The sequence below is a fragment of the Microchirus variegatus genome (genome assembly GCF_963457635.1).
Source record: "Microchirus variegatus genome assembly, chromosome: 14".
Classification (NCBI taxonomy): Eukaryota; Metazoa; Chordata; class Actinopteri; order Pleuronectiformes; family Soleidae; genus Microchirus; species Microchirus variegatus.
Genome location: NC_139815.1, coordinates 18,864,360 through 18,888,537, shown reverse-complemented (window position 1 = coordinate 18,888,537; position 24,178 = coordinate 18,864,360). Strand labels below are relative to the sequence as shown.

The 24,178-nt window shown below is 41.4% G+C and overlaps 1 protein-coding gene across 1 annotated transcript; it reads right to left on the bottom strand.

Annotated features, from left to right (window-relative positions):
- Window positions 1-1,428: 1,428 nt before the first annotated feature.
- chst8 (carbohydrate (N-acetylgalactosamine 4-0) sulfotransferase 8) lies at window positions 1,429-4,018 on the bottom strand (the record flags this gene model as incomplete). The annotated part of the gene is made up of 2 exons (XM_083900577.1): window positions 1,429-2,517; window positions 3,986-4,018. The coding sequence occupies 2 exons, from the start codon at window positions 4,016-4,018 to the stop codon at window positions 1,429-1,431; spliced, it is 1,122 nt and encodes a 373-aa protein (XP_083756703.1).
- Window positions 4,019-24,178: the final 20,160 nt, after the last annotated feature.

The following is a 24,178-nucleotide window of genomic DNA, read 5'->3' as shown; positions in this document are numbered from 1 at the left end:
GCTACAACAAGTTGTACCCTGCAAGTCCTGTTGTCTTAGTCCCGTGGGTCTTAGAGCAATGTATGCATTATACACTAAAGCACAGACCTAACCAACAAAGTTATAAATACAAAAATGCTACAATAGGTGCACACAGTGTCCCAGTAGGCAGCACTTCACACATTTTCAAGACGTATGCCCTTTACAGTGTTTCATTGTGTATCACACGACATGTATGTGTGAAATAAATCAATTTACATGACATATCGGTGCTATTATGTGTCGATACATAAAGGCATATCTTAATGTGAGTCCAATTGCAATATTTCAAATTAGCTGCAGTGCATTACGGGGTGTTTGTGTCTGGTGGTGACTGAAGCTGAGGTATCATTATGGTTAAATCCCACCAACTGTGTGTGCTGTGCCCCATAAAACACGTTTATGTATTTTTTAAAGCCTTTTTTTTTTACAAATATAGCATTTATCATTTATATTTCGGGCTGTCACTTGATTTATAAAAGAAAATAAATCTATGATATACTGTATGTATATATATAAAGCTATGATATACAAATTGTAATGAAATCACATGGAGTGGGTGATGAGGGTGCCACCACTTAGAACCTCGTCACATGATCGTGTCACGCTCCCTCTCACTAAACTGATCACACTCGCGCACTTCTCTCACCTCTGTCCTTCATTTGACGGGATAAACTTCTCTAAAAGCTGGGTAGTGAAGGAGTGGGGGTTAGGCGAGATCACCGAGTTAAATGTGAGGAAAAGGCCCCAGAAGGCTTTGGTAATTACTCAGAATTCCTCAGGGGGGCGACAAAAGTTAAACACAACAGCTTTTCTTTTTAAATTCTCTATCATGTCTCTCCTCTGTCACTAGCAGCATCCCCTCCACGCACCACCAAGGAAGTCAAGTAGCTGCTTCCTTGCCTTCATTTTTTAACACTTAAAAAATATTTTAAATAAATCGCAATCTGTATTTTCGACAGTTCTATTTATAATTGTACCTCACCACACACTAGTAGTAAATAAAGTATCTACCCTATTTTACTAATGTATTTAATGCAACTTCATATAGACCGTTTCATTTAATGCTCGTCTAATGTAAATTTCAGGTCCAAAGATCCATGTGAGACTGAGCTTGATGGTGAATGATCATTAGTGCAGTGCCATCAAATTATGTCTTAGGTTGACATCATCAAAGGGTTGTGTCTCAATCCAAACTAGAAATAAAAGGGGATTCGCTGTCTGCCCGTTCTCCCGACAGTTCACACATCATAAATGAAACATTTGCAAAGTTTGAAGTCGGTCAAACAAGTGGTTGTTTGGAAAACTAGAAGACGGGGGGGGACATGGATTCCTTCATTTGGAGTTAAATGGTCGTGATGTGGACATAGTGGAATGTATTTGTGATGCAAGAGGCTCGATAGTAATCAGTTAATGTAAATCATTAAAAGGCTTGGAGTAGTTAAACATCTGGTAGTCCATGTAGTAGAAGTCGTAGACTTTCTGTTTGTCTTCTGCAGTGATCTGGGAGAAGTAACTTTCTGTGACATCCATCGAGGTCTTCTTGTCTTTTGGGTTCCTGTCTTTAAATGTCGGCAGCTTGAGATCATGCGGTGCCCCGATCAGTCGCAGGAGAAAGTCGGACTCTTCTCCCATGTTTTCAAACTTGCCAATAAAGTCATAGTTCATGAGACAAGGGTGGCAGAGTTTGTCCACCAGATTCCAGTGGATATCCATTCCTATGGGCCGGTGGATGTCCAGTAGATACTGTATAAATTCCTTGAACGTGACCCCGTTGCCTGTCTTGCGGGCTTCCGCGGATGCGTTCACCCTGTACCTGGAGATGATGGGTTTACCGAACAGCCCGTGGTAGTAGTCGTTTGGATTTTCAAACTTATCCCTAAACGCTGACACTATCCTTTGCAATGGTTCTCGGACAAAGAGGACTTTGGTGTAGGTTTTCAGTCGGTGCATCATACCCTCCTTGTCATAGCTGTCGAGACTCCTGAGGTTGCTGGCGTAGTGGACTGTGTCATGTTTAATCTTGTCAATATTGGAGGCATAGCCTGCCAGCACCATCAGTGTCCTCCTCCAGTTGGAACAGCCTGCCTTGGGCACCTGGCAGTACAACAACTTGTATTTGTCCTCCACAATGATGTGCTGCAAGTGTCCTTTTGTGATGTTCTTTGGGATGTTGCTTTTGTACTTGGCGCACTTTTCCTTCACCAGATCCCTACGGGACTTCACGGTTGCGGAGAGCTGTGCCCAGCCCTTGGGGACAGAGGAGCTGGAGAAGCCAGAGGCATTTGAGTCCGATGTGGATATGGACGAGAGCGAGGTAACGTTATTGGCGGTGGTGTGACTGATCGGGGGACTGGTTTTTAGGAGTTTGCGTTGATGAGAATCCGCATCCTGTTGACTCAGTGGCAGCTTTACTGGAGTGACCAGGCTGGTCAGGACAGCTTCTGCTTCTTGTTGGTTGTCAGCGTTGCCTTTCTCTCCATTCTCGGTAGACAGAATCTATGAAAGAATGAGAACACAGGCTGTAATATCTAGCAACATTGTGACCAAAACAACATTTTAATCTAATAATGTTTTTGCTTTAGAGGGTGGTTAATCAGATTATTATTATTATTTTTTTTTTTTTTAAATCAGACATGTACTTGTCACAATACCATACAACATGTTTTTGTCTGTACCAAAACAGGCCACTTGATGGTGCTATTTCACCACACCTTCAGCAAAAAAAAAGTCAGAATGTGTTCAAGCAAATGTCACACATAAATGTCTAATAAACACTTAATGGGGGAGTCTAAATTAGAATCATCTACTGCTTGATCATCATCAGGCGACGCTGAAGGCAATTTTAATTTCTGATATTTTATTTCAATTACATCCTGTAATGACACCATAAAGGCAATGGACTGGATGTGTAATTCTAATATTACAACAGACAAGGTGACGAGACGGGCATGAATCTTGGCTCATCCCCCCCCTCATCCTGACTGACTTAAACGGCCATATTCTTTCATCTGCAGGGACATATGGAAGCAAAGAGGAGGGAGTGGTTAATTCCTGTCAGTTTAATGAGCATTGCGAGCATGGGATGGCAATCTATATCCCGCAAGTGTCATGTTCTTCATCTGCGCTGATGTTCATGGCAGAGATGAGAGCAAACAGGGGTCAAATTAGATCTCTGTCTGACACACAGAGATCTAGTTTAGAGATCATGATTCAAAGTCCTCTGTTAATGCCTTTATAATGATACGTGGACATTTAGGACATCTTTTAGCCCGACTTTTGTTTTCATCAGGGAGAATACAACATTTTTGGTAATTAACTGTTGGAAAACGCAGGAAAGGAGAAGGACATCAAAATGTAAATTACAAAAGAGATGGATTGTTATCCCAATTGACGTAATCTGCATATATTCACCATTAACTAGGTGCTTACTAACATATTTAAGTAGCATACTAGCCCTTTGTTAATACTCATTAAGCATGTATTAACACCTTATTCTACATTACCTTATTCTACCTCTATTATGACATGAATTAAGAGTTGTCCTGCATAAAGTATTAATACTTAGGCTTAATATTTAATAATAAAGGGCTAGTATGCTACATATAGTTATTAAGCACCTAGTTAATGGTGAATAAAGAATGTGTTCCCTAATCTAGAGTGTTCCCAAAAAAAGTAATAAAAGCTTATATTGTGGTAATAATAACTAATAATAATAAATAATAATAATAACATAAAAAAAAAAAACACTTAGCGTGATCACACTATGGGAAATCTTGGTGTGGTTCACCTGAGACCATTTACTGACTATAGTTCTCTTGGCTGAATGCACTGCTTGAGGTCAGCCTCTTCACAAAGATTCTATCAGACATGCTGAGAGCTACATGGCTGACAATCACTTCCTTTTCAAATAGATAACAGGGGAAGCTGTGTTTGTGTTTCGGGGAGATATAAAGTAAACAAGTACCTCTCTGGACTGCTGTGGTGTGATTCCAAGCATCGCGCCTGGGGAGAGAGAAGATAAAAATGACATGAAAATCAGCACTTTAGTAAACAACATGCAATTTTTGTCCTTGTGCCTTAAATGCATCAGAGGGCTCTTCTCACTGAAGGCTTCCTATCACTTAGCCTGTCAACTGTTGATAGCCAAGACACCGTGACTGCTCGAGTACTACGCAAATGAAAAGGAGGTTTTGTAATGAGCTGCCACAAGCATGGGAAGTTGTGCAATGAGAATGCCGGAGAAGAAGAAGAAGAAGACATCAAGTCAGAGAGAAGCGGTGGAAATGCATTTGTGGGCAAAAGAAAGAAAGAAAGAATATGAAAGTTTGACAAACATGTAGCATGTTTGTTGAATTGAGGACAGCAGTAGAGTGATGGCGACACACAGATTGGTGTTGCGGCAGCCCAGGAGACAGGTGCTCGGTGTATTGGCAGATGTGTGGCAGCAGGACAGGCGACATGTTTAGTGGTCTGTCTCCAGCTGGACATCTCCTATTCTATGGTCGACCCCCCCGCCCCCCCCCCCCCATCCTGCTGATGTGTTATCAGACTGACAGCTCTGAGTGGGGCTGCACATGGCTGCTGATGGGGGAAGCGAAGACACCTCTGCCTGAGTGGGCTGTCACTTCCAATTTGAGGGTGGAAGTGATAGGAACCTGCACACGGGGGGTTAGGAGGGAGGGCTGTTGATGCAGGCCACAACCTTCCCTAAGTGATGAGATCTGTAGAGCTCTATCTCACACAGGGAATAAAATGCGTTTCCAAAATGGTATGTTGTTTTAGATTAGTATGCTCAAGAAAGCTCCGTGTTGCCGTCTGGCTCTGTATCGTAATTCTTGTCAACAATACACTGGAGCAAGGAGGGAAAAAGAAGTTGCGATTGGGCTACGGTGGTGTAACATTTTCCTTGTCTTGTTTGGGTGCTGCCGTGCCACGTGATCTCCCGACCGAGGTGTATCTTAGATATCAGTTTACAATCCAACATACAGTATTCATTAATTGACTACCGCTGTGTCCTCCATATAAGGCCAATCGCAGGTGACATTGGAATGTATATGCAATTGTTATACAATGTTATACTACTGACAAGGTACATTTTGATTATAAACCTGTTACAGAGTTTTAATTCAGCTCTCAAAAGGCGCCAAAATGACATTTCATGTGAAGAACAGTTCTCCATGGTAGCATGTAATGTAACAACATCATCCAAATTTCAGTGGGATTTGTAAACATCATTTATCTCTTTAGTATCTCTTTGGTTGGGGGTAATAGTTGCTGTTTCATTGCAATTTCACACTCGGTCAATTCCGTTCAGCATAACTACGCTATTGATTTTTACTGCTGTGCAGTGAAACATAAATCGTAAGACGGAGGTTTCATCCTGTGAGGTGAAGAGAATTCATCCTTGAAATCCCATGTAGAAGCACAAGTGTTTCCCCAAAATTATTTGAATAAAATAAACTCAATGTTTCTCCAAAGCTATACAAAAAGAAATGTTGTAGAAGCATTAAAGCTTTGCTGGATACAGATTGTTTTTGTATCTTTGAACATTTCAGGGAGGGCATCTTTTTCTGATAATGATGAAGGTGACCCATTCAATAAGTACATAAAGCAAGACGGTATCAATTTGTTGTTAGATGATTAACAGGGTCCTTCTTGGGTCCACTAGATGTCAACTTCCATCCATCCATCCATCCATCCATCCATCCATCATCTGCCACTGGAGGGTGCTGTGCCTATCTCAGCTGACATAGGGCGATAGGCGGGGAACACCCTGGACAGTTTGCCAGTCCATTGCAGGGCCACATTATAGAGACATAACCATCCACTCTCACACTCACACCTGTGTAACCCATCTGCATGTCTTTGGACTTTGGGAGGAAGCCGGAAAACCCGGAGAAAACCCACGCACACACGGGGAGAACTGCAAACTCCTTGCAGAAAGGCCCTTGTTCCAACCGCAGCTCAAAGTTGTTCCAACAGGGGCTCGAACCTAATCGAATCTAATGTTGTATGATGTAAAATAGCTAAACGGGACACAAGATGTGTCCAGCAACCACATAGACAACAGGGGCAGCATATTAAGTCAATTACTTATTAACTGACCGACGATCAAGAGGATCAGGAGCTTTCACAACCTTTACCAGATACATACAGCAAACATATGACAAGATAGTGCAGTCAAATTATTCATTAAGTGTCAAGGAAAGTGCAGAATTGGATCTTTAGATGTGTCGCTAAATGCATCTCTGATTTGCTCGAAGTTTAACCTGCAGTTAAACCCTGAGCGATACAAACATCGACAGTGTAAGCGAACAAGCTAACGATCGTCACATCAAATGACTGCTGTCCGCTGCTACGAGCCATAAACAGCTAACACACGTATGAAAGCGTGAACTCCGTGGCACTGGTAAAACAATGTGTATGTATCAGTTAGTGCTGGAACTGGTTAAAAGTGTATTTTTAAAACGGTAAGCTTCGAGGAAAAAAAAAAAGGTTTGAAGATGAGAGTAATGGGAGAATGCTGGTGCGATTCTCCACGTCAATCAAATTGCCCCCAAAGAGGCGGGACCATTCAGAACACGACTTGAATGTGATGATTCTGATTGGACAATGACATATAATATGTCTAGAACACTGATAATAAGGTAGGGCGTCGCCTCTTACACCGTCAGCCCATGCATGTGAGGAACCTTCTCACCAATAATGGTGCGGTTGTTACATTACATGCCTCTCTGCCACTCTGGCAGCTCTGAAGGGTTTGTTTTGTAGACAGGCCAAGCAGTGTGCTCGAACTAGACAATACTGTTCATGTCATCTTCCATCCAACTGTTAATGGGTGCAACCATTCCATTCTACATGACCAAATGTCAATGTCTTGCATTCCCCTCTCTAAGTTAATTAGAAGTTATACTCTGGTTATTACTCAACAACAGAGGTATAAGCTCTGATTCAATGAGGCTCTAACCTGTTGTGGTAAGAGATTTTTTTTTTTTTTTTCGGTTGGTGCTTGATTCCACCAGGATTTGACCAGAGGGAGCAGGGAAGAGGGGCGGACAAGTCAGTGATCAATGAGTTGACATTTGGTGCTCTAAAGATCAAAAAGACACACCAGCATTTATCCGTGTATAGTCCTCTGAAGACCTGATTCAAAGACCTGATTCAAGACAATGAAACCCAACAGATTAACTCTGTTAATCCTAGTAATCCGATTACATTGGAAGAGGTAATTCTTTTGTGGTTTATTATAACTCGGGTTTCATATTGAGTAGTTTTTTATTTCTATTTATTATAACTTCTCAAAATGAAAACATGTTTTGTAATTTATCTCCTGACAGTTTATATCCAGATGCCAGAGATTAAATTGCTTACTCAATTATTGTATTAAAGTGAGATTGACTTTTTAGGCCTTTTCACAGACAGTGATTTGTTATTGAGTCGATGTATTGCCCAAACACTCATTTGTGATGCTGTTACAATGGGCTACAATGGAATCCTGCTACATTTGGCCACTTGGGGGCAGTGGAAGCAAGTTGCAAAGAAAACACTGACGTACAGTTTTATTCCTCTAAATACTTCATCCACCATTGCAAAGACTCGGTGCCAATGCAGGGAGTGGTGGCCAAATAATTTTCTTCTTGGTGTGAGTTGGGTGACAGTCAAATGTAGACTGGCAGATAGATCTTTATATCCTCCTTCTCGTTGGAACTAGATCATAGAATACTGAAGACTAAATATTATCTTGACCAGTATTTACTCAGCATCACTGTTACTTGTGCTGACAATTCCCTAGAATTTCCTAGTGTTTACATCTTCATACCGTACACTCGTACTGACTAATGGAGTGAAGCAACATGCCTCTTAAAATGATTATGAGGTGTGAGAACTTAAGTGCCTCATGTCAGTTGACAAACAAGTTTGATGGTAATTACATTCTGTGTGGTGAACTGTGCTCCAGTGCTCATCTGACATTTGTGTTCCTGGTTCTGTGTCTTAATCACACATTCTTATCGCCTTGCATGTGCGGAATATAATGGTGGAAGAGTGTTTTTTTCCTCTCCTCTGTCAATGCTGCGGATCTGCACCGTCTCCATCTCGCTGCTGAATAGAAAAAAGAAAGAAAAGAGACGTATATGTTTGTGCAGTGGCGAGCATTGTTGCATCACAGGAGGAAGGTCACTGGTTCAGAGTTTGTATCTTCTCCCCATGAGTGTGTGTGGGTTCTGTCTGGGTACTCCGGCTTTCTCCCATTATACAAAAACATGCAGATGATGTGAAGTGGAATCCATGAATTACACAATGTCTGTAAAAGCATGTATGGGCTCCTTTGACCCCATATAAAGGTCAAGTGCTGGGAAAACAGACTATCCTGTCATCAGTGTAAAATCAAATGGGAAAAAAAGGGACACTTTCTCTACATTATATCAGCTAACCTCCACACAACCTAAATAACACATGCTTTGGCTCATCATTGTCTGTGGCAGAGCACAGGCTGAGCATACAAAGACTGCATCAATATTCAGCGAGATAAAAGCTGAGCTTGGTGGAAGATGAGCATAACTTCAGCAGACGCTGTGGTGTTCAATTAACACATTGGCAGTGCAGCATCTACAGTAGTGAGTATACTATAGTACAACACATAGGTTTTACCGACAACATGAATTGGGGTTCCACTCCAGGTTTAAGAGGGGCGGGGTTGGAGTATTGTTCAAGTAAAGCTATAGTTAACCTGTGAAAGCATTTTTTTTTTATCTCCTAAAAATGTGCTATTCTTAAACTTCACACGTTTCCTGGATGTGTTCCAATATAAATAATTACATAGTATGGCCAAGCATAGCTACAACAAGACTATTGCACAGTATTATATATATATATACATATATGTGTATATATATATGTGTGTATACATATATGTGTAAATATGTGTGCATACATATGTGTATATATGTGTGTATACATATATGTGTATATGTGTGTATATGTGTGTATACATATATGTGTGTGTATATATGTGTATACATATATGTGTGTGTATACGTGTGTATACATACATGTGTATATATGTGTGTGTATATATGTGTATATATGTATATATATACATATACAAATATATGTACATATATACACACACCCATATATTATATGTATATATATATATATATATATACACACACACACACCCATATATATATGTATACATATATATATCAATCATATCATCAAATCTTCAAATGTTCTTCCCCTGCTGCTAACACTGGGGACTGAACACAGTAGGAGAGGAAATAATGAACCGCACAGACATAAAGTCACTGGAAGTGGGTATCAAATCTGACACTGATTGCTGTTACGGCAATTCATTTTGACAAGAAATATTATTCTCAGCGTTGATCCAACTCGGGATACATTCAAGGTTAGGAAATGCAAAGACTTCCCAGGGCAGATTTCCATGGAAACAGAGAATCAGAGAGCTGGATGTGTGGGTGTGGTGGGAGGTGACTTGTTTTCGTATCACTTCACTATATCAGACGATGGGGCCCTGGCAACTTGCATGAGGAGGGATTTGTAAACAAACGCTACCTGTCATCTCTGTCAGCCGTGAGCCCGAGGTTAAGTGAATCATCTCGGCCAGGACAAGGTGCAGGGGACTTTAATTGGCATATATCTCACTCGAGACGCTGCAGCAGCACTCTTGACCAAGGCGCTGTATGGGCACACACTGCAGTACGACTGCTGTCAACCACTCCCTTGCTGATGACAAGGGGAAGTTATTGGGATACGAAAAAAAAGACCACAATATGTGGAGTTTGTGTTGCGTTGTCTAGATAGGAGATTGGTGCGTTCACACAGTCAAATCTGCGGGAGGAGCCACTGAATGATTTCCTGGGGCTTGCAGAAGCACTGCAAGATAAAAAAAAAAGGAGGATTTCAGCAGAGATGATGATGATGACATGAGAGGAGTGATATGCTCTGATGTTGCTGTAGCCTGGATTCTGAGTTGACGATTTCTAAGGGGGAGAGACAACCGACGTACTGTGAAGAGAGCCATGGTACTGACAAACTTTACAGATGGCTGTGTGTGTAGTCGCATAGGTGTAGACGTTCACATCTTACAGTTTCCATGTACAATAATAGAATGATTTTATGACTTTTCTCATGTACTTTCATTGATATAGGTATATATTGTATGTTTAAAACCCGATCTAATAATCAAAAGCCACATGCTGTCAGTAAAGAGGCACTCATCTTAATCGTCCCTGAAAGCTGGTTTAACACAGTGACATAACTTTGAGAGTTATTACACACTAATAAATCAAAAACTATGCAAACCACCATCACCCACCTGTCCTTATATACACGGAAGAGAGCAAGGACTGATCCACACACTCTTTTCCTCCATAGATGAACGCATACCAACCGTTTGTAAATATTCAGACGCCACAGTCGTCCTTCTCATTAACTTTGTTGTGACCCGTCATAAAATCAATAAGTCCCTTTCATTCATTCTCCTTTCTTTCACCGCAGGCTCTCGGAAACAAAGGAAATGCATGTCAGCCCTCACACAACAGAAACCCCATTTCCACCCACAATCCATTTTTCTTAGTGAACTCATTCGCAAACAGCAACTAATTAAGTGTCAAATTAACCTAATCCCAAATCTACAGTGTACAACCCATGCGCGCACACTCATGACCCTCGGGGGGGTTACAAAACCAGTGAACCCGCTCGTTGTGAGGCAACAATGCTAGCCACTGCAACCCTGTCTGATCCACTGACTTTTCATCCAAAATAGCAAAACAATTCCTAATCATTTCACAAGCTGCTCTCTGGGTGATTGTGCCCCCCCCCGCCCCCCACTGTTTTCTTGAAATAACCTCCTCTAACAACTGTGTCAGTGTCACCACTCTCAGTGTTGTGTGATTTTACACGCCGTCCCTCCTGCTGATAAGGAACTAACATTATACTTATTAACATCATCCCAATACGCTTTCTAAATGGATAAAAAAAAAAAAAAACACTACAGCAAATGAAAACTTGCATATTCAGCACATTGCGACACTGCTACAAAAGGTTGAGGACGGTCATTGCTTACCCTATGGATTGTGAAACGAAGGCTAAATTTAGCTGAGGCGACAGAGACACGTGTGCAATCTGCCTAACCTAAAAAAACAAAAAACAACGACATGTTTTCTGTATCATTCACAAACGATTAATGGTGTTATTAGTGAGAGGGAGATTGCATCGTTTGCTATGCAACTGAAAGGACACTTTTATTGTAATGCATCTTCTTCATTGATTTGGAAGCAACTTTTATTTTTGACATTAAAGTCATGTCATTTTATCTTGACCCGCTGTTGCATCGGTGTTGCACTGAGGTGCTGTGATCAGGTGCTGCTATATCTTCATTAAGCCTCCGTTGCTCCCGTGTTCACCTCTATTTGCAGTGTGATTGGGGACAGGAACCGGCCCTGTCATTGTTTACCCTGTCCTCTTATTTGAGTCACGTTCTCTTAACACACCCCTTGTTTTCCTGTTTGAGCACTACTGATTACAGCAGGGAATGATGAGTCCAGACATGTGAGTAAAACTCAGGGACCGTGGCTGAATACTAAGTGATACTGGTAGAGCAGCAGCTTCAGAATTAACACTGCAGTTACACGGTAACACTTAACAATAAGTACACACTACTAAGCATTAATAAATATAGAATTTGTCATTAATAACAAATGCATACTCATTAGTATGTAGTTTATAAACAGAGCTATAAATGTTTTACTATGGTAATCTAACTAGAGCTGCAACCAACGGTTATTTTCGTAATCGATTAATCTGTCGATTATTTTCTCGCTTAATCATTTGGTCCATAAAATGTTAAAAGAAACGAAAAATAAAATCTTATTTAAGAAGCTAAAACAATCAACAAAAATAAAAGCTTCAAATCGATTATCAAAACGACGATTCATTTAGTCATCGATTAATAATCGATGAATTGTTTCAGCTCTAAACCTAAACCACATGCTAATGAGTATTTACGTCAGAAGCGTGCTTTATAAATGATGAATTCAGTGTTTACTAATCAATAACTACTGGGCTTATAAATGATGAGTAAGACATTTATAACTGTGTTTATAAACTAAACACTAATGCGTATTCCATGCGTTTTAAATGATTAATTCAATATTTATTAATGCTTAATAGTGTGTATAAAGTGTTACCCAGTTGGACTTGATATGAGTCACATGCACTTCACTTTGGACCAAATGTAAAATTGAAGACAATTGTATATTCTTATTTTCCATGAAGGATTCAAAACGACAATTAAGAACCAGTACACTTATTTTTTTATATTTCAATCCCAGTCAGACTAGACCAGCATAGCCCAACCAATATCTTTCTAACAAGACTTGTGCAGAATTTGAACTATGTTAGCTCAATTACGACTTTTAATATCAGGTAGTGGAATTCTAATTTCATTTGTCTACACATTTGTAAAGCTGAAACAAAAATTGACCCCTCCTAAATTACCATCCTTTTATTTTGATTAAAAAGCAGATGGTTTGATCAAAGCGAGAGAACTCTCGGGCTCGTTTGATTGACTTGCTGAGGTGTCTCTTCTGCAGTCGAGCACTTCATTTTCGTTAGTCCTGCTCAACGTGCACGATGAATATTAAATCAGGTCAGCAGACAGTAATCGGACTTTTAACACAAGATGCCTTAATCCTGCGTAATGGATTCACAAACACTTTTTTTTTTTGCGAATAAAAATGCCGCAGAACTCGCCCCTCAGTAAAGATATCCATTTCAGAGTAATGGATGATTGAAAGTAGCATAAGCCTCATTGACACTGCAGTGTTAATCGTGTGGGTGATTGATTAGCTGTCCTGCACAAAATGCATTACAAGGTGCGGCACAACAGAACGTGCATGTGTTCATTCTTTCAAACAGCTTTATTTCTTGGTCAGTGGGCTCTCCAGCTTTCATAACACAACACACGATATGCTGACAATTTGTTTTACTATTGCACCTGCGAACACTATAATAGCAGCAATCTTCTAATAACAATGGAAATTAAGATGCTGAAATCTTCCTTTCCGTCCTTAAACACTTTTTTTTTTGTTTAAACCGAGGCCTCTTGTCACTTAGTGCTCGGGCTCTGACAAGCAGTGAAGTGTGTGTGAACATCTGAACAGAGCAACACTTACTCAGCCTCTCTACAGCTCTGTGCTAATGAGAATTGTGAATGTGTGTCTGTGAACACTGCAAAGGGGGTTGAGTGAACACTGAGTGACAGTCCCGTACGCCTGGAATAACTTGCGCGCGTCAGGCGGCAGGTGCCCCATGGTACCCAGAGTGGAGGTGTCATTTAAGAAACACAGCTTGTTTTTTTTTTTTCCCCTGCAGCGTACAGTACACGCTGCTCACTGCCGGTTATTCATTCATTGTCGGCCCGCTTTAGCCTCCACACGAGGGTCTGTCCCAGCTGACTCTTAACAGGTCGCCGGTTCATCGCAGAGACGAACAATCACTCTCACATTCACACCTACGCTCGATTCAAAATGCCCAATTAACCTCTGCATGTTTTTGGACCCGCAGAAAACCCACGCACGCAAACACACACACACACACACACAGGGAGAACATGCTAATGCCTCACAGAAAGGCCCGAGCTGGGTTACGAACCGCTAGCTTTCTTGTTGCGAGGCAACTGCGACTAGCCACGTGTTGTTTTTTTTTTTAACTAAAATAAAAAAAAATAAAAAATCCATCCTCGACAAAATGTCTTGGATCCCACGGGTCTTCCGTGGTCTGATAACCTGGCTGCAGCATTTCAAATTCTCACTGAGCCCCGAGCTCTTCTTCGTTTCTGCTATCTCAGACTACTTACGTCTACCCTGTCAGAGAAAATGCCAGAGAGGTGCAGCGAGAAGCCGTGCTGCACTACCAGCGCCTGCTTAATTGACAGTGAGCGGAGAGAGGATGCAGAATAATTGGAATAGCATTTGCGTGTCATTGTGACACTGATGGAGGGAGTTCAACATTTAATTTGTTTGGAATCGGCGGGAGCACAGTGCAAGTTGAAGATGCCTAGAATAGATTTACCAAGGTGTCTCGCTAAAACAGTTGTCGGTTAATCAGACATAACTAAGCATCTGACCTTATGTCAGAGCTGTTGATGTCCAAGGCTTTGGGAGACCACACCGGAGTGAAACAAATGATGATTTTGGCAAAACTGTGCTCTTATGAACAATGGTGGACTGAGTCGGGGCTTTCTGGTGTTTTGAACTGGACTTAACTCTGCGGGGCAGATGCATTTAGAGACAACAGGATGATAGGTCTGACAGCTTTTGCTGTTATTATCAGCCTGTGGGGAAAACAATGAAATAGCCAATATTTTTTTTTGTCTGAAGTGTTGTGGTCTAACAGCGGTAATCAAAAAAAAGCATGGCAAAGATATTACTTGCTGCTTTCACAGAACTTTTTAATTGGTTCTTTTCACGAAAACCCAGCCTATGTAACTTCAAAGCAATGTGAAAGGAAAGCTGATGACGTCATATGCAAAACATCAGCACAAAGCTGTATAAAACACTTCGTTGTTGACCTTCCTCCTCCTCCTCCTCCTTCAACAAAAACAGCAGCACATTTTTAACACACATTTTGGACAGCTGCAGCAGAGGCTGCCTCGCTGAAGAGATGGTGAGATGCGTTAATTGTTAGTCAGCCAATGATGGTCAGAGAGGTCTACGGGGGAAAACAGCCAAATAACCTCAGACAGTGCAACCACTGGCCCCTGACACTTTGGCAGTGCATCAGCAGCCAGCAACGACGACTTTTCGTTTCCGTCACACTGGCCACTGTTGCTATAGTCTCAGAATTGAAGAACAGCACAGAGTAATGAGCAGGATTACCAAGGGAGACAGGCAGGAATAGTAAGGTATCAAAGGAAATCCAGTCAGTAAGGAATATCCAGACAGCGCTACCGTTCCTTTATTCATCGCCCGTGAGTCGAGAGTGACTCAGCTCACTCTCCTAAAGTCAAACCCTGTCATTATCCATCATTGCGTTTCTGCCTCGCCGGGGGAACACCCACTGCTGGTGGCACGTGTGAGTAGATGCATTCATGTTTGTGTGAGTGCTTAGGCCTACCTTACAGTTAGCATAAATGATTATTAGGGGACGTGAATCTTCACTTTTCCCAGTTTCGATCGATTTGACGATGCATCACGATTACTGCACATGGTGATGTTTTTATCAAAGGTTACAAGCAGTCTGATATAATATGATCTCCCTTTTAATTCTATGTGTTCTGGGAAACACAAACTTCACAAAAGCTAGAAGACCAAGCTTATGTAGTGCTGTTTCTTGTTAACAATATGTTAAATGTGCATTATGTAATAAAAACTAAAGCAACTGGCCATAAAATCCTCCTAATATGTCACAGAGACTCAGGAATAATGTTCAAGAAACTGAACTCACCACCAACAACAGTACAGCCAAAATATTTGCATTAATTATTTTGCAGACTGCAAATCATGTTTATGTTTTAAAGTCATGTTCTGGCATAAGGCACCACCTACCGCCGTCTACTAATCATTGCAGTCAGTAGAGTCTCAGCTGCCGAGCAACCATGGGTTGCCACTTACGTCAGAAAACGAAACCTAAAAGACCTCGGTATTTTGAATTTGAATGTAGTAACCGTTTTTGACCACATTCTTACATATGGCACCTTTAACTGACATATTAACTGATTTAAATGTTTACCATTGCCTTAATTGTCAGCAGAAATAACTGAGATAAGAGTCTACCTGTTGTGTGTCCTTGCAGCACACAACAGCAACACAATCTAATGTTAAAAAATGGCATTATTATGTATGTTGAATTGTGTTTTCCCTCTTTTATGTTTGGATGGCAGCACAGCTCTTTCCACTTGCAAATAAACCCTGGGTTATGCAAGCAAGCAATTGATTACTTTGAAATGATATGGAGATGCTTGTCATTATAATGTAGTATAGTGACCCCTGCTGCCACTTAGAGGAAATGTGTCATGGTGTAGGAAATGGAGGACACAAAATCAGTACAAAAGCAACAAAAAGGGTCTTTAATAAAACAAAGTAACAACAAGTAAAACACTGAAAGGAAAATAGCTCAAAACACAGGAAATGGGACTGGGAATATGTGACTTGAAACAAACAACTGGACCCCACAAAGACACTGGGGAACACAAATACACCTGGGAGGCAGGGATAATCAAACACAGGTGAAGCTCATAAGACGGAAGCAGCCAATCAAACGGCAACACAGGACAGGAAGTAAAACGTCAAAAAGCCCAACCAATCAATCAATCAATCAATCAACCAATCAATCAATCAATCAATCAACCAATCAATCAATCAATCAATCAATCAATCACTTTATTTGTCCCCAAGGGGGCGATTAATTAACAACAATAAATGTTCAATATCACCTGCAGTAATCCAGGGGTCAAGACAAGGTGCACCAAAAATAGGGGATAAAACATTTGCTTCCCGGTGTCAAAATTCTCATTTACTGCGAATGAGCTGTTTGCAGTCCAGCTCAAATGTATATAATTGTAAAGTGGACACAGTAAACCTCGCTGTTTGTCTGAAGACATTTCAAAGAGAAGCTTTTTTTGTCGGTTACATTTTCAAAGTGAATACGCTGAAACAAGGAAAGCATGGCACTTTGCTTGTCAGTGAGTCATAGTAGTCCAAGGCCTCTCTGTGTCTGTTTGCAAGTGATCTGTCTTACAATTCGTCTTTCAATAAAAAATGACACATTTGGTTTTAGGTAGCAGTCCAATCTGTCATTGCCACTGTAAGGACAGAGACACAGCGCTGCTTTCTTTCACCAGTGTCACACTGTGTGCACTTTCAGGCATCTGCAGTTTTTCAAGCACTATACAGAGTTACAACTTTAAGAAAACCTAAAGTCTGCATGGTAACTGCCCCACTTCTTATACAAGATCATATGCCCGTTTCTGATGCTATGATTTTACTGTATGACAGTGCATGTGTCATATAGTTAAAGAGACTGGGCCCTGGGCATTGCTCCTCTTCTCCCTCCATCCAGCTGTGTTCTCTAAAGGAGGGCAGTCAACAAACCAGAACAAGCCCATCTTAGCAGAGATCGAGATAAGATGGACAGAAAGGTAGAAGGGGACGTGTGCATTGGTGCATGTGTGCGCATCTGTGTGTGTGTGTGTGGGAGGGCTTGTCAGAAGAAGACATGGGAACACTGGATGAAGGCGGCGCTGCAACCTGCAGTCACAAGGGATAAACTATAGCAGCCAATGTCGACACAACTTCAAACCAAAGATGGCTACATTCTAATTAATGCATTATGGCCAAATTTAACTATTCCGACTGCGTAACCACGGAGACCCCTTGAGCCTTCATAGTTCTCCGTCGTGGTGACGGATACGCACTGCAATTTCCCGCCCGATCAGTAGGGGTCGCTACGCAAGGTTGTTGTGCTTTTAGCTAAAGTGAGCAATGGCGTCCGAGAGAGAAAGACTGTTGTTGTTGTTGTTGTTGTTGCAGCTGAATAACATTGAAACAGCGGCCGTTTCTCACCTGAAATAAATATTTTCTGTGTCCCGGAACGCAGTTTTAAGATAATTTAAGGCGAGAAATTAGCCATTTAGAGACAAAACATGTGGTTTGTGTATTAAGATATGACATATTTATAGTTAGGCAGCAACGCTGTCGGCGGTTATCAGCTCCGCCTCTGTGGACACTCGGTGCGCACTGTGAGCCGGCACAGAGCAGCGTTAGCTCGGCCTGTCCTGAGGACCAATCGCAGCCCTTGGCGTCTCCGTTGTCCCTTGACGGAAGACAGACACTTAAAAAATAGCTCTCCATCGACGCAGAGGGCTCTGCGTAACCTACGTAGAGCACTTTACGCAGGAGTATACATTGGGCTTTACTGTTAATGGCGGCTGAGGTACAGTATTTTCAAAGGCACACGGACCACCAGCTGTATTTGCTTATACATTTAAATACTCAGCTTGTCCAATATTGCTTTCCTGCAAAAAAAAAAAAAAAAGCTAAACTTCCACATTAACATGAAACTCAAAATTCTGTTTGAGGCCTACCGTGACAAACCATGAGCTCAAAACACACAGGCTCTTCATTTGCTATGATATATGACAGTGTTTCGTTTCCCCAAACTGTTTATACAGGGACCCAAATTCCAATTTGAAAAAAAAACGTAATCATGACAAATCTGTGCATATTATACCATTCTGAATATGGTTTCCGCCATTTATGTAAAATACAGATACAAATACAAATGTTGCACGATATGTAATAAATTGCCAGAAAAAGGCTGACATTTCTTTTTAGCATAATTCATTTAGTGACTAATCCGTGGGTCCTGATCCAGTGGTAGGGAATGACTGACAATGAAAACAGCAAAAAAAACAACAACAAAAAAAGCTCACAACTACACCTGCTTATGAGACACCATAAGTTAAGAGCCAGCTTTCTGGTATGGGTGCTTTACTGTAAAGGCAGAATTATAGAAGTACATAAACAAATATAAAATACAAGAAGTGATGTCACTTATTACTTTTACTCGTAAATCAAGTGTTAACTATTCCATGACAAACAAACCCTCACATACATAACAACAGGACAGTAATAATAGTTTTGCGATGAGAAAAAGACTAAAATCATAAAGAATACACAAAGAAAGAAGCGCATAGATTCCCCTGTGTCGTATCTGACTGTTTCATGGCTTAGATAGAGAGATGTGGGTCCACTGATGAATTGCTCCGAGTGCAAAGACTGTAACACGACAGCAATTACCTTGAAATGTTGACTTTTGGTGTGCTTTGGAGTAGCCAACGAAGTGTGACAACAAACAAGTGTTTGAATTGATTTGAGGGAGCTTAGAAAGTGCAGTAAGTGTTAGTTTTAAAGATCTTATCCGAGACAAGAAACACGTGTTCATTCAGTTAACCATAATGGTCATTTATAAATACACACAGCAGATCAGGTATACACAACCATCCCTGCTTTCTGTCCCTATTTTTTTTTTTTTATTCCACCCACACTTTTGGAATAATGATCAGAGGCAGAAAAGAAAGTGGCAAAAGATACAATTATTTACTTTAAAATGCAAAAAAAACACTCGGATTCTGTGTCTGCACTAGCATCGCTGACCAATCTCTGAAGACTGAAGGGCTGTGATGCGATGAGCGTTAATGCACTTCCTGTTTCTTAAAGCACTCGCCAAACAACACAATTCACTTAGAAGCTGTGTGTGTGTGTGTCGTCGTGTATTAAGAGCCGCTGCAGTGTCCACACACACTCTAATGAAAATGGAGACATAATGCATCCTTTACACTCACTAAGAGCATGTATTGTTAATGCACACAATGAATAGGGCCATGAAGGGTAAAATGGCAATCAGCCAGGAAGAACTGGTCTCAGACTCGTATCGGAGACTGATTTACTGAAAGTGGTGCTTGCTACTACAAAATTGGATATTCTATAGAGTACTATAAAGTGAGTTGGTACTGAAAAGTACCCTTTTGCACTGTGTTTGGCTTAAGTTCCTCAGAATCAATGAGAGAGAGTATCAAGAACTGCAACTTTACAGCACAATTCTACAGGGATAAAACTTGTGCATGTGTTAGGTTTATTTATAGCACGACTGGAGACATCGGTGTAAAAATAGTGCCTGGTTGAAAAAAATGAAAACGGCGGATGCAATAATGACGCAGGTTGAGACAGGATATAGATGGAAGTTCTATGAAAGACAAACATTTTACCACATAATATTTTTAGTAACATGTCAACGCAGACAATTTCAGTTTCCAGTGAACCGTAAAGGGTCTTAAAACAATAGCCGCGTTTCCACTGCATGGTCCTAGCTCACCTTGGCCTCTACATGGTTTGTGTTTCCATTAGGGCTGAACAATTTTGAAGAAATATCTAATTGGGATTATTTTTGACAGGAAATGCGATTGCGATATGATTCGCGATATCAGAGTGTAATGAATGGTAACTTTTACATCATTATTCTCATTTTCTTTCATATTTAAAAGGATTCATGTGTGGTATTTGTGCAGCTCTGTGAGCAACAAAGGTGCTCTCTTGAGTAAGATGTGTATGGATCTCATCCTGTCCTGTCCTGCGATTTGAAAATTGCAGTAAGCTGTATTGCGATTTCGATTTCACTATAGTTCCTCCTCAACGCGGGCGGAGTCATCACTGCACGGCTGCATGAAACTGCTGTGACCTCGTTTTACACGCGACACACACACACACACACACAAACTAGTGACTACTGACTTGTAAAGCAGTTGTTTTCAGTGGAACTGAATCATTAGAATCCGTTAATTAAAAAAAGATTTGTTCAGTACATCCTCCATGACCGCTAAATACACCAGACTCCTGTGTTAAATGATGAGATTTTAGACCCTGGTAATTGTTGGAGATTAACCCACATTTTTTAGGACTGCTAAGTCTTTTTAACTTATCTGCAGTTCGACATTGTGCGGTTCGATTCTTGTCGCACTCTGACCAATCAGTGGCCTGCAGTCTGATGACGTCACGCATAGGTATCGCCTCAGCTCGCTTGGAACGTCGTCAGAGCAGGAAAAAAAAGTAGCATTTACCAGGTACTATTGCCAGTGGAAACGCAAAATAACCGTGCCGAGATGAGGGGGGAGTAGTGCCCTGCTCGTGGAAAAGGGGCTTATGTAGCCTCTCCAACATTGTTATTGTGTTGATGATGCTGATCCTGAATGTTTAAGCCTACTGTATTCTATCATTGCCGTGGAAGAAGCTACTCCCTGCCCCTGCTGTGGCTGCTTGCCTTTATAGCTGGATCCTTTTGTCTCGGTTTGTAGTGTGTGACTGTGCTGCCAAAATTTGGCGGGTTCCAGCCCTCAGTGGATGAATCGACTGAAAGCTCTGATGTTTCTTGAAAAGCAGGTTGGACTGATGAGGGCTATGGATGAGTGGGATCTCGGCCACGGGACTGTTAACACACACTAGCTCTATAGGAGCTCTGTGTTATTGAATGGCGCTCACTTTGAACTCGGTGCCTTTGCTTACTAGCTGACAATGGTCTCGGAGAAAATATACCACTTCTTCAGTTTGTGCAACATCAACAAGGGCAGCTACCCTGGTGGGCTGTGTGTGTATGAAGACATATAGAGAGCAAAGAGTCAAAGAGATGAGAGGTAAAATGATGACACAAGGGGACAGAGTGTGATAAACAGAGATAGAAAAAAAATGGGACAAAGTGATAAAAAAAAAAAAAAAACCTAAGACGCAACAGAAACAGAAGAGAAAACGAATTCCAGCAGAGCACAAGAAAACAATACATGAAATATGACAAGGAATAAACTATGAATTGAAGTGTTTCAGAGAAGAAACTACCCACAGCCGGTCACTCTGTAATTATTCATGAGGATAGTTTTTTTTTGTGAGAGTGGGTTTGCTTTAAATACAGGGCTGTTATCTTAAATTACAAAGGTGGCAATTTGCCTAATTTATGTAACAGCAGCACAAATAGCCCGCACAAACTCCCCATCTTCCTCTATGCTCGTTACGCTCTCTGCTACCCTAACCAGTTGAGGCGGGTAACAGCGGTTTCTTCCTGTTAAAATTTGCTATGTAAAGTGTATTTGTACTTTTCCTTGAATCAATGCATGAAACCAACACATACGCCAATAAACCATGTTTCACCACAAAGTCCCGTGGATTCCATCGCTCTGATTTTCTGGAGCTTCTTGAGAAACTTGACTGATGACTTCTGTAGAGAATCTCTTTCAAGTTGAACATCCAAACATTACAGGGAATAACTTTTAGGGCTGCAAAGGTAATTACTATTAAAATGAGGTTTTGGATAGATTATACTTCCCCCCTATACAATCAAAATTCACTTAATTTTGCTTGCATATCAGATTGAGCTTCACATCTGTGTATCAGGGAAGTGACTTGTCACACTACGAAAGACATTAATCTCTCCTGCGCATCAGTAGAGCGAGTTGTCCGTGGCAGCTGAATGTGAACAACAGAGTGCGGATGACATCCACTACTGGGAAGACGAGCTGTCAGTCAGGTGATTGACAGACTTTTACGGGACTCAAAACAACTGGGAGCTAAAATGAAATGACAGATTGCTCATGAAGAAGCGGCGACACAAAGCCAAGTGCCTCGCCAGCCATCCTGCTTAAGGATGGCGGCCAACAAACCACACACCAGGATAGATCCGCCGTGCGTCATGCCAACGCAGCATTATTAACTACAGCCACTTAAAGCCTTATTACAGCCTCAGCTCGTGGGTACGCCTGATGGCTCGGAGGTCCAGCCTGCAAGGGATTGGCCCGGTGATGAATAAGTGAAGCACATTTTTACCAAAATAGCACTGCGCTACATTAATTCCAGACAGGAAGGGAAGGAGCTTATAAAAGTGGAAGAGCATCTTGGATGAGACGATGATAGTGATGATGAATATTGTTATTAATGATGTAATTCGTAATACGCCACCTTTCCTGGTCTCTGTCTCTCCACTATTTCTCTCCCCACTTCTTTTCCACCCACCTCTCCTTCACCAATTATTTTTATTCAAAGGAAGTAAGACATTGCTTATACAACACGTTCTGTCGCTGGGTGTCAGCAAAAGCTGGACCTCAAGTGTCACTAATTGCATCCCCTTTGCCAGTCTTGCTTTCTCTGAATTTATGTTGGTTCATCATAATGAAAAACACAAGGACGTGACTTTCCATTTCTGCAGCTACCCTTCTCTTTACCAAGACTTTTAGCATCTTTAAAGCTGTAGTGTGTAATGATGATTCATACAATCAGGTCCAGATGCATTTCTTAGCATAGGGGCATTAGTTTTTCTTTGGATTGGCTCCTGGAAGAAAATATCTTGCTTGAAAATACTAAACAAAACAAAAATGGTGGCTCCTGAGTGGAAAGGTTCCCTCTTTTTATTCTGATTTAATGGATTTATATAGAATGTAATGCAGAAGTGCATTTGACTTGTCAGAGCCGGGTGCAAGAAATACACTTGATGTGACCCCTGTGGCCAGGGTCAATCTAGAGTGTCTAATTAACAATAAGCAATGGGGATTGGATACCTTGGATACCTACAGGGGAACCCCAGGACTTGACCTGGCAGGGTTTCAAACCCTTCAGCACTTCGGCCACAAGCCAAGTTCTCTTTTCTCTTGGCTGCCCGAGCTCTGCCACTTAATTTAAAATTCCTAAAGATGAGAAAGTGGAGAGGAAGAACAGAGAGAGAGAGAGAAGCAGACTCCTGTTGCGAGGCTGCATGCAAGACTGGTGGAGGAAAAAAGGGAGGGGAAGGGTAAAGCTAGCGCTGTGGTTGGGTGGTTGTGCACAGTGTGGAAATGTTGCTTCCCTGTGTGTTTGTTGGACAGGTGGTTTAAAACTGGAGCATTTACCTTTATATTTTGTACAATCTCTGACCAACAGTGACGTTGACCTGCTTTGGTCCTCCAGTGGACACAGTTAGCAACTTCATTTGTGTGATTATTAAAGTAGACATATTATAGCCTATTTCTCCAAGTTAACCTAGTTCCCTGGTGTCATAATGAACATGTCTATGCCTTGGTCAAAATACCGTAAGGATGAAGCACCATAGCAGTTCAATCATCCTGCTAAAATAGCCTTGCTCAGAACGGTTGGTTGTGAGTGCTGTTGTGGACTTTCTTTGCTGCTGCTGATGAAGAATGCAATAGAGACTTCTGCCGGCCGATAAGGTTTTATTTTCTTTGCAAAGTAAAGGTCAGTCTACACACGAGTAGTCGTAGCTGAAGAAAAGACCCAGAGCATGGCGAGACCTAAACATTTATACCTGAGGAACACCCCTTTCAGATCCCTGTGTCTGTTGAAGGGGTCTGCCCCTCCAGGCCGTGCTTTCACAACCCCTTTGTCGACTGCAGGTATCGGGGCAGACTCCCCACAGAGATATCCTGCGGATGTTGTAGTTAGGTGCAAGTTGAGTCTAGACATCCTAATTTGAATACAAAAAAAGGATGTGGTATCTTGTGTTAGGAAAGGCTCTAGCTCTGAGACAAAGGAAGTGAATTTGCGATTACAGTGCCTTTCTCTTTAAATGCAAATGACACACAGGAAAATACGTCAGTGTTACT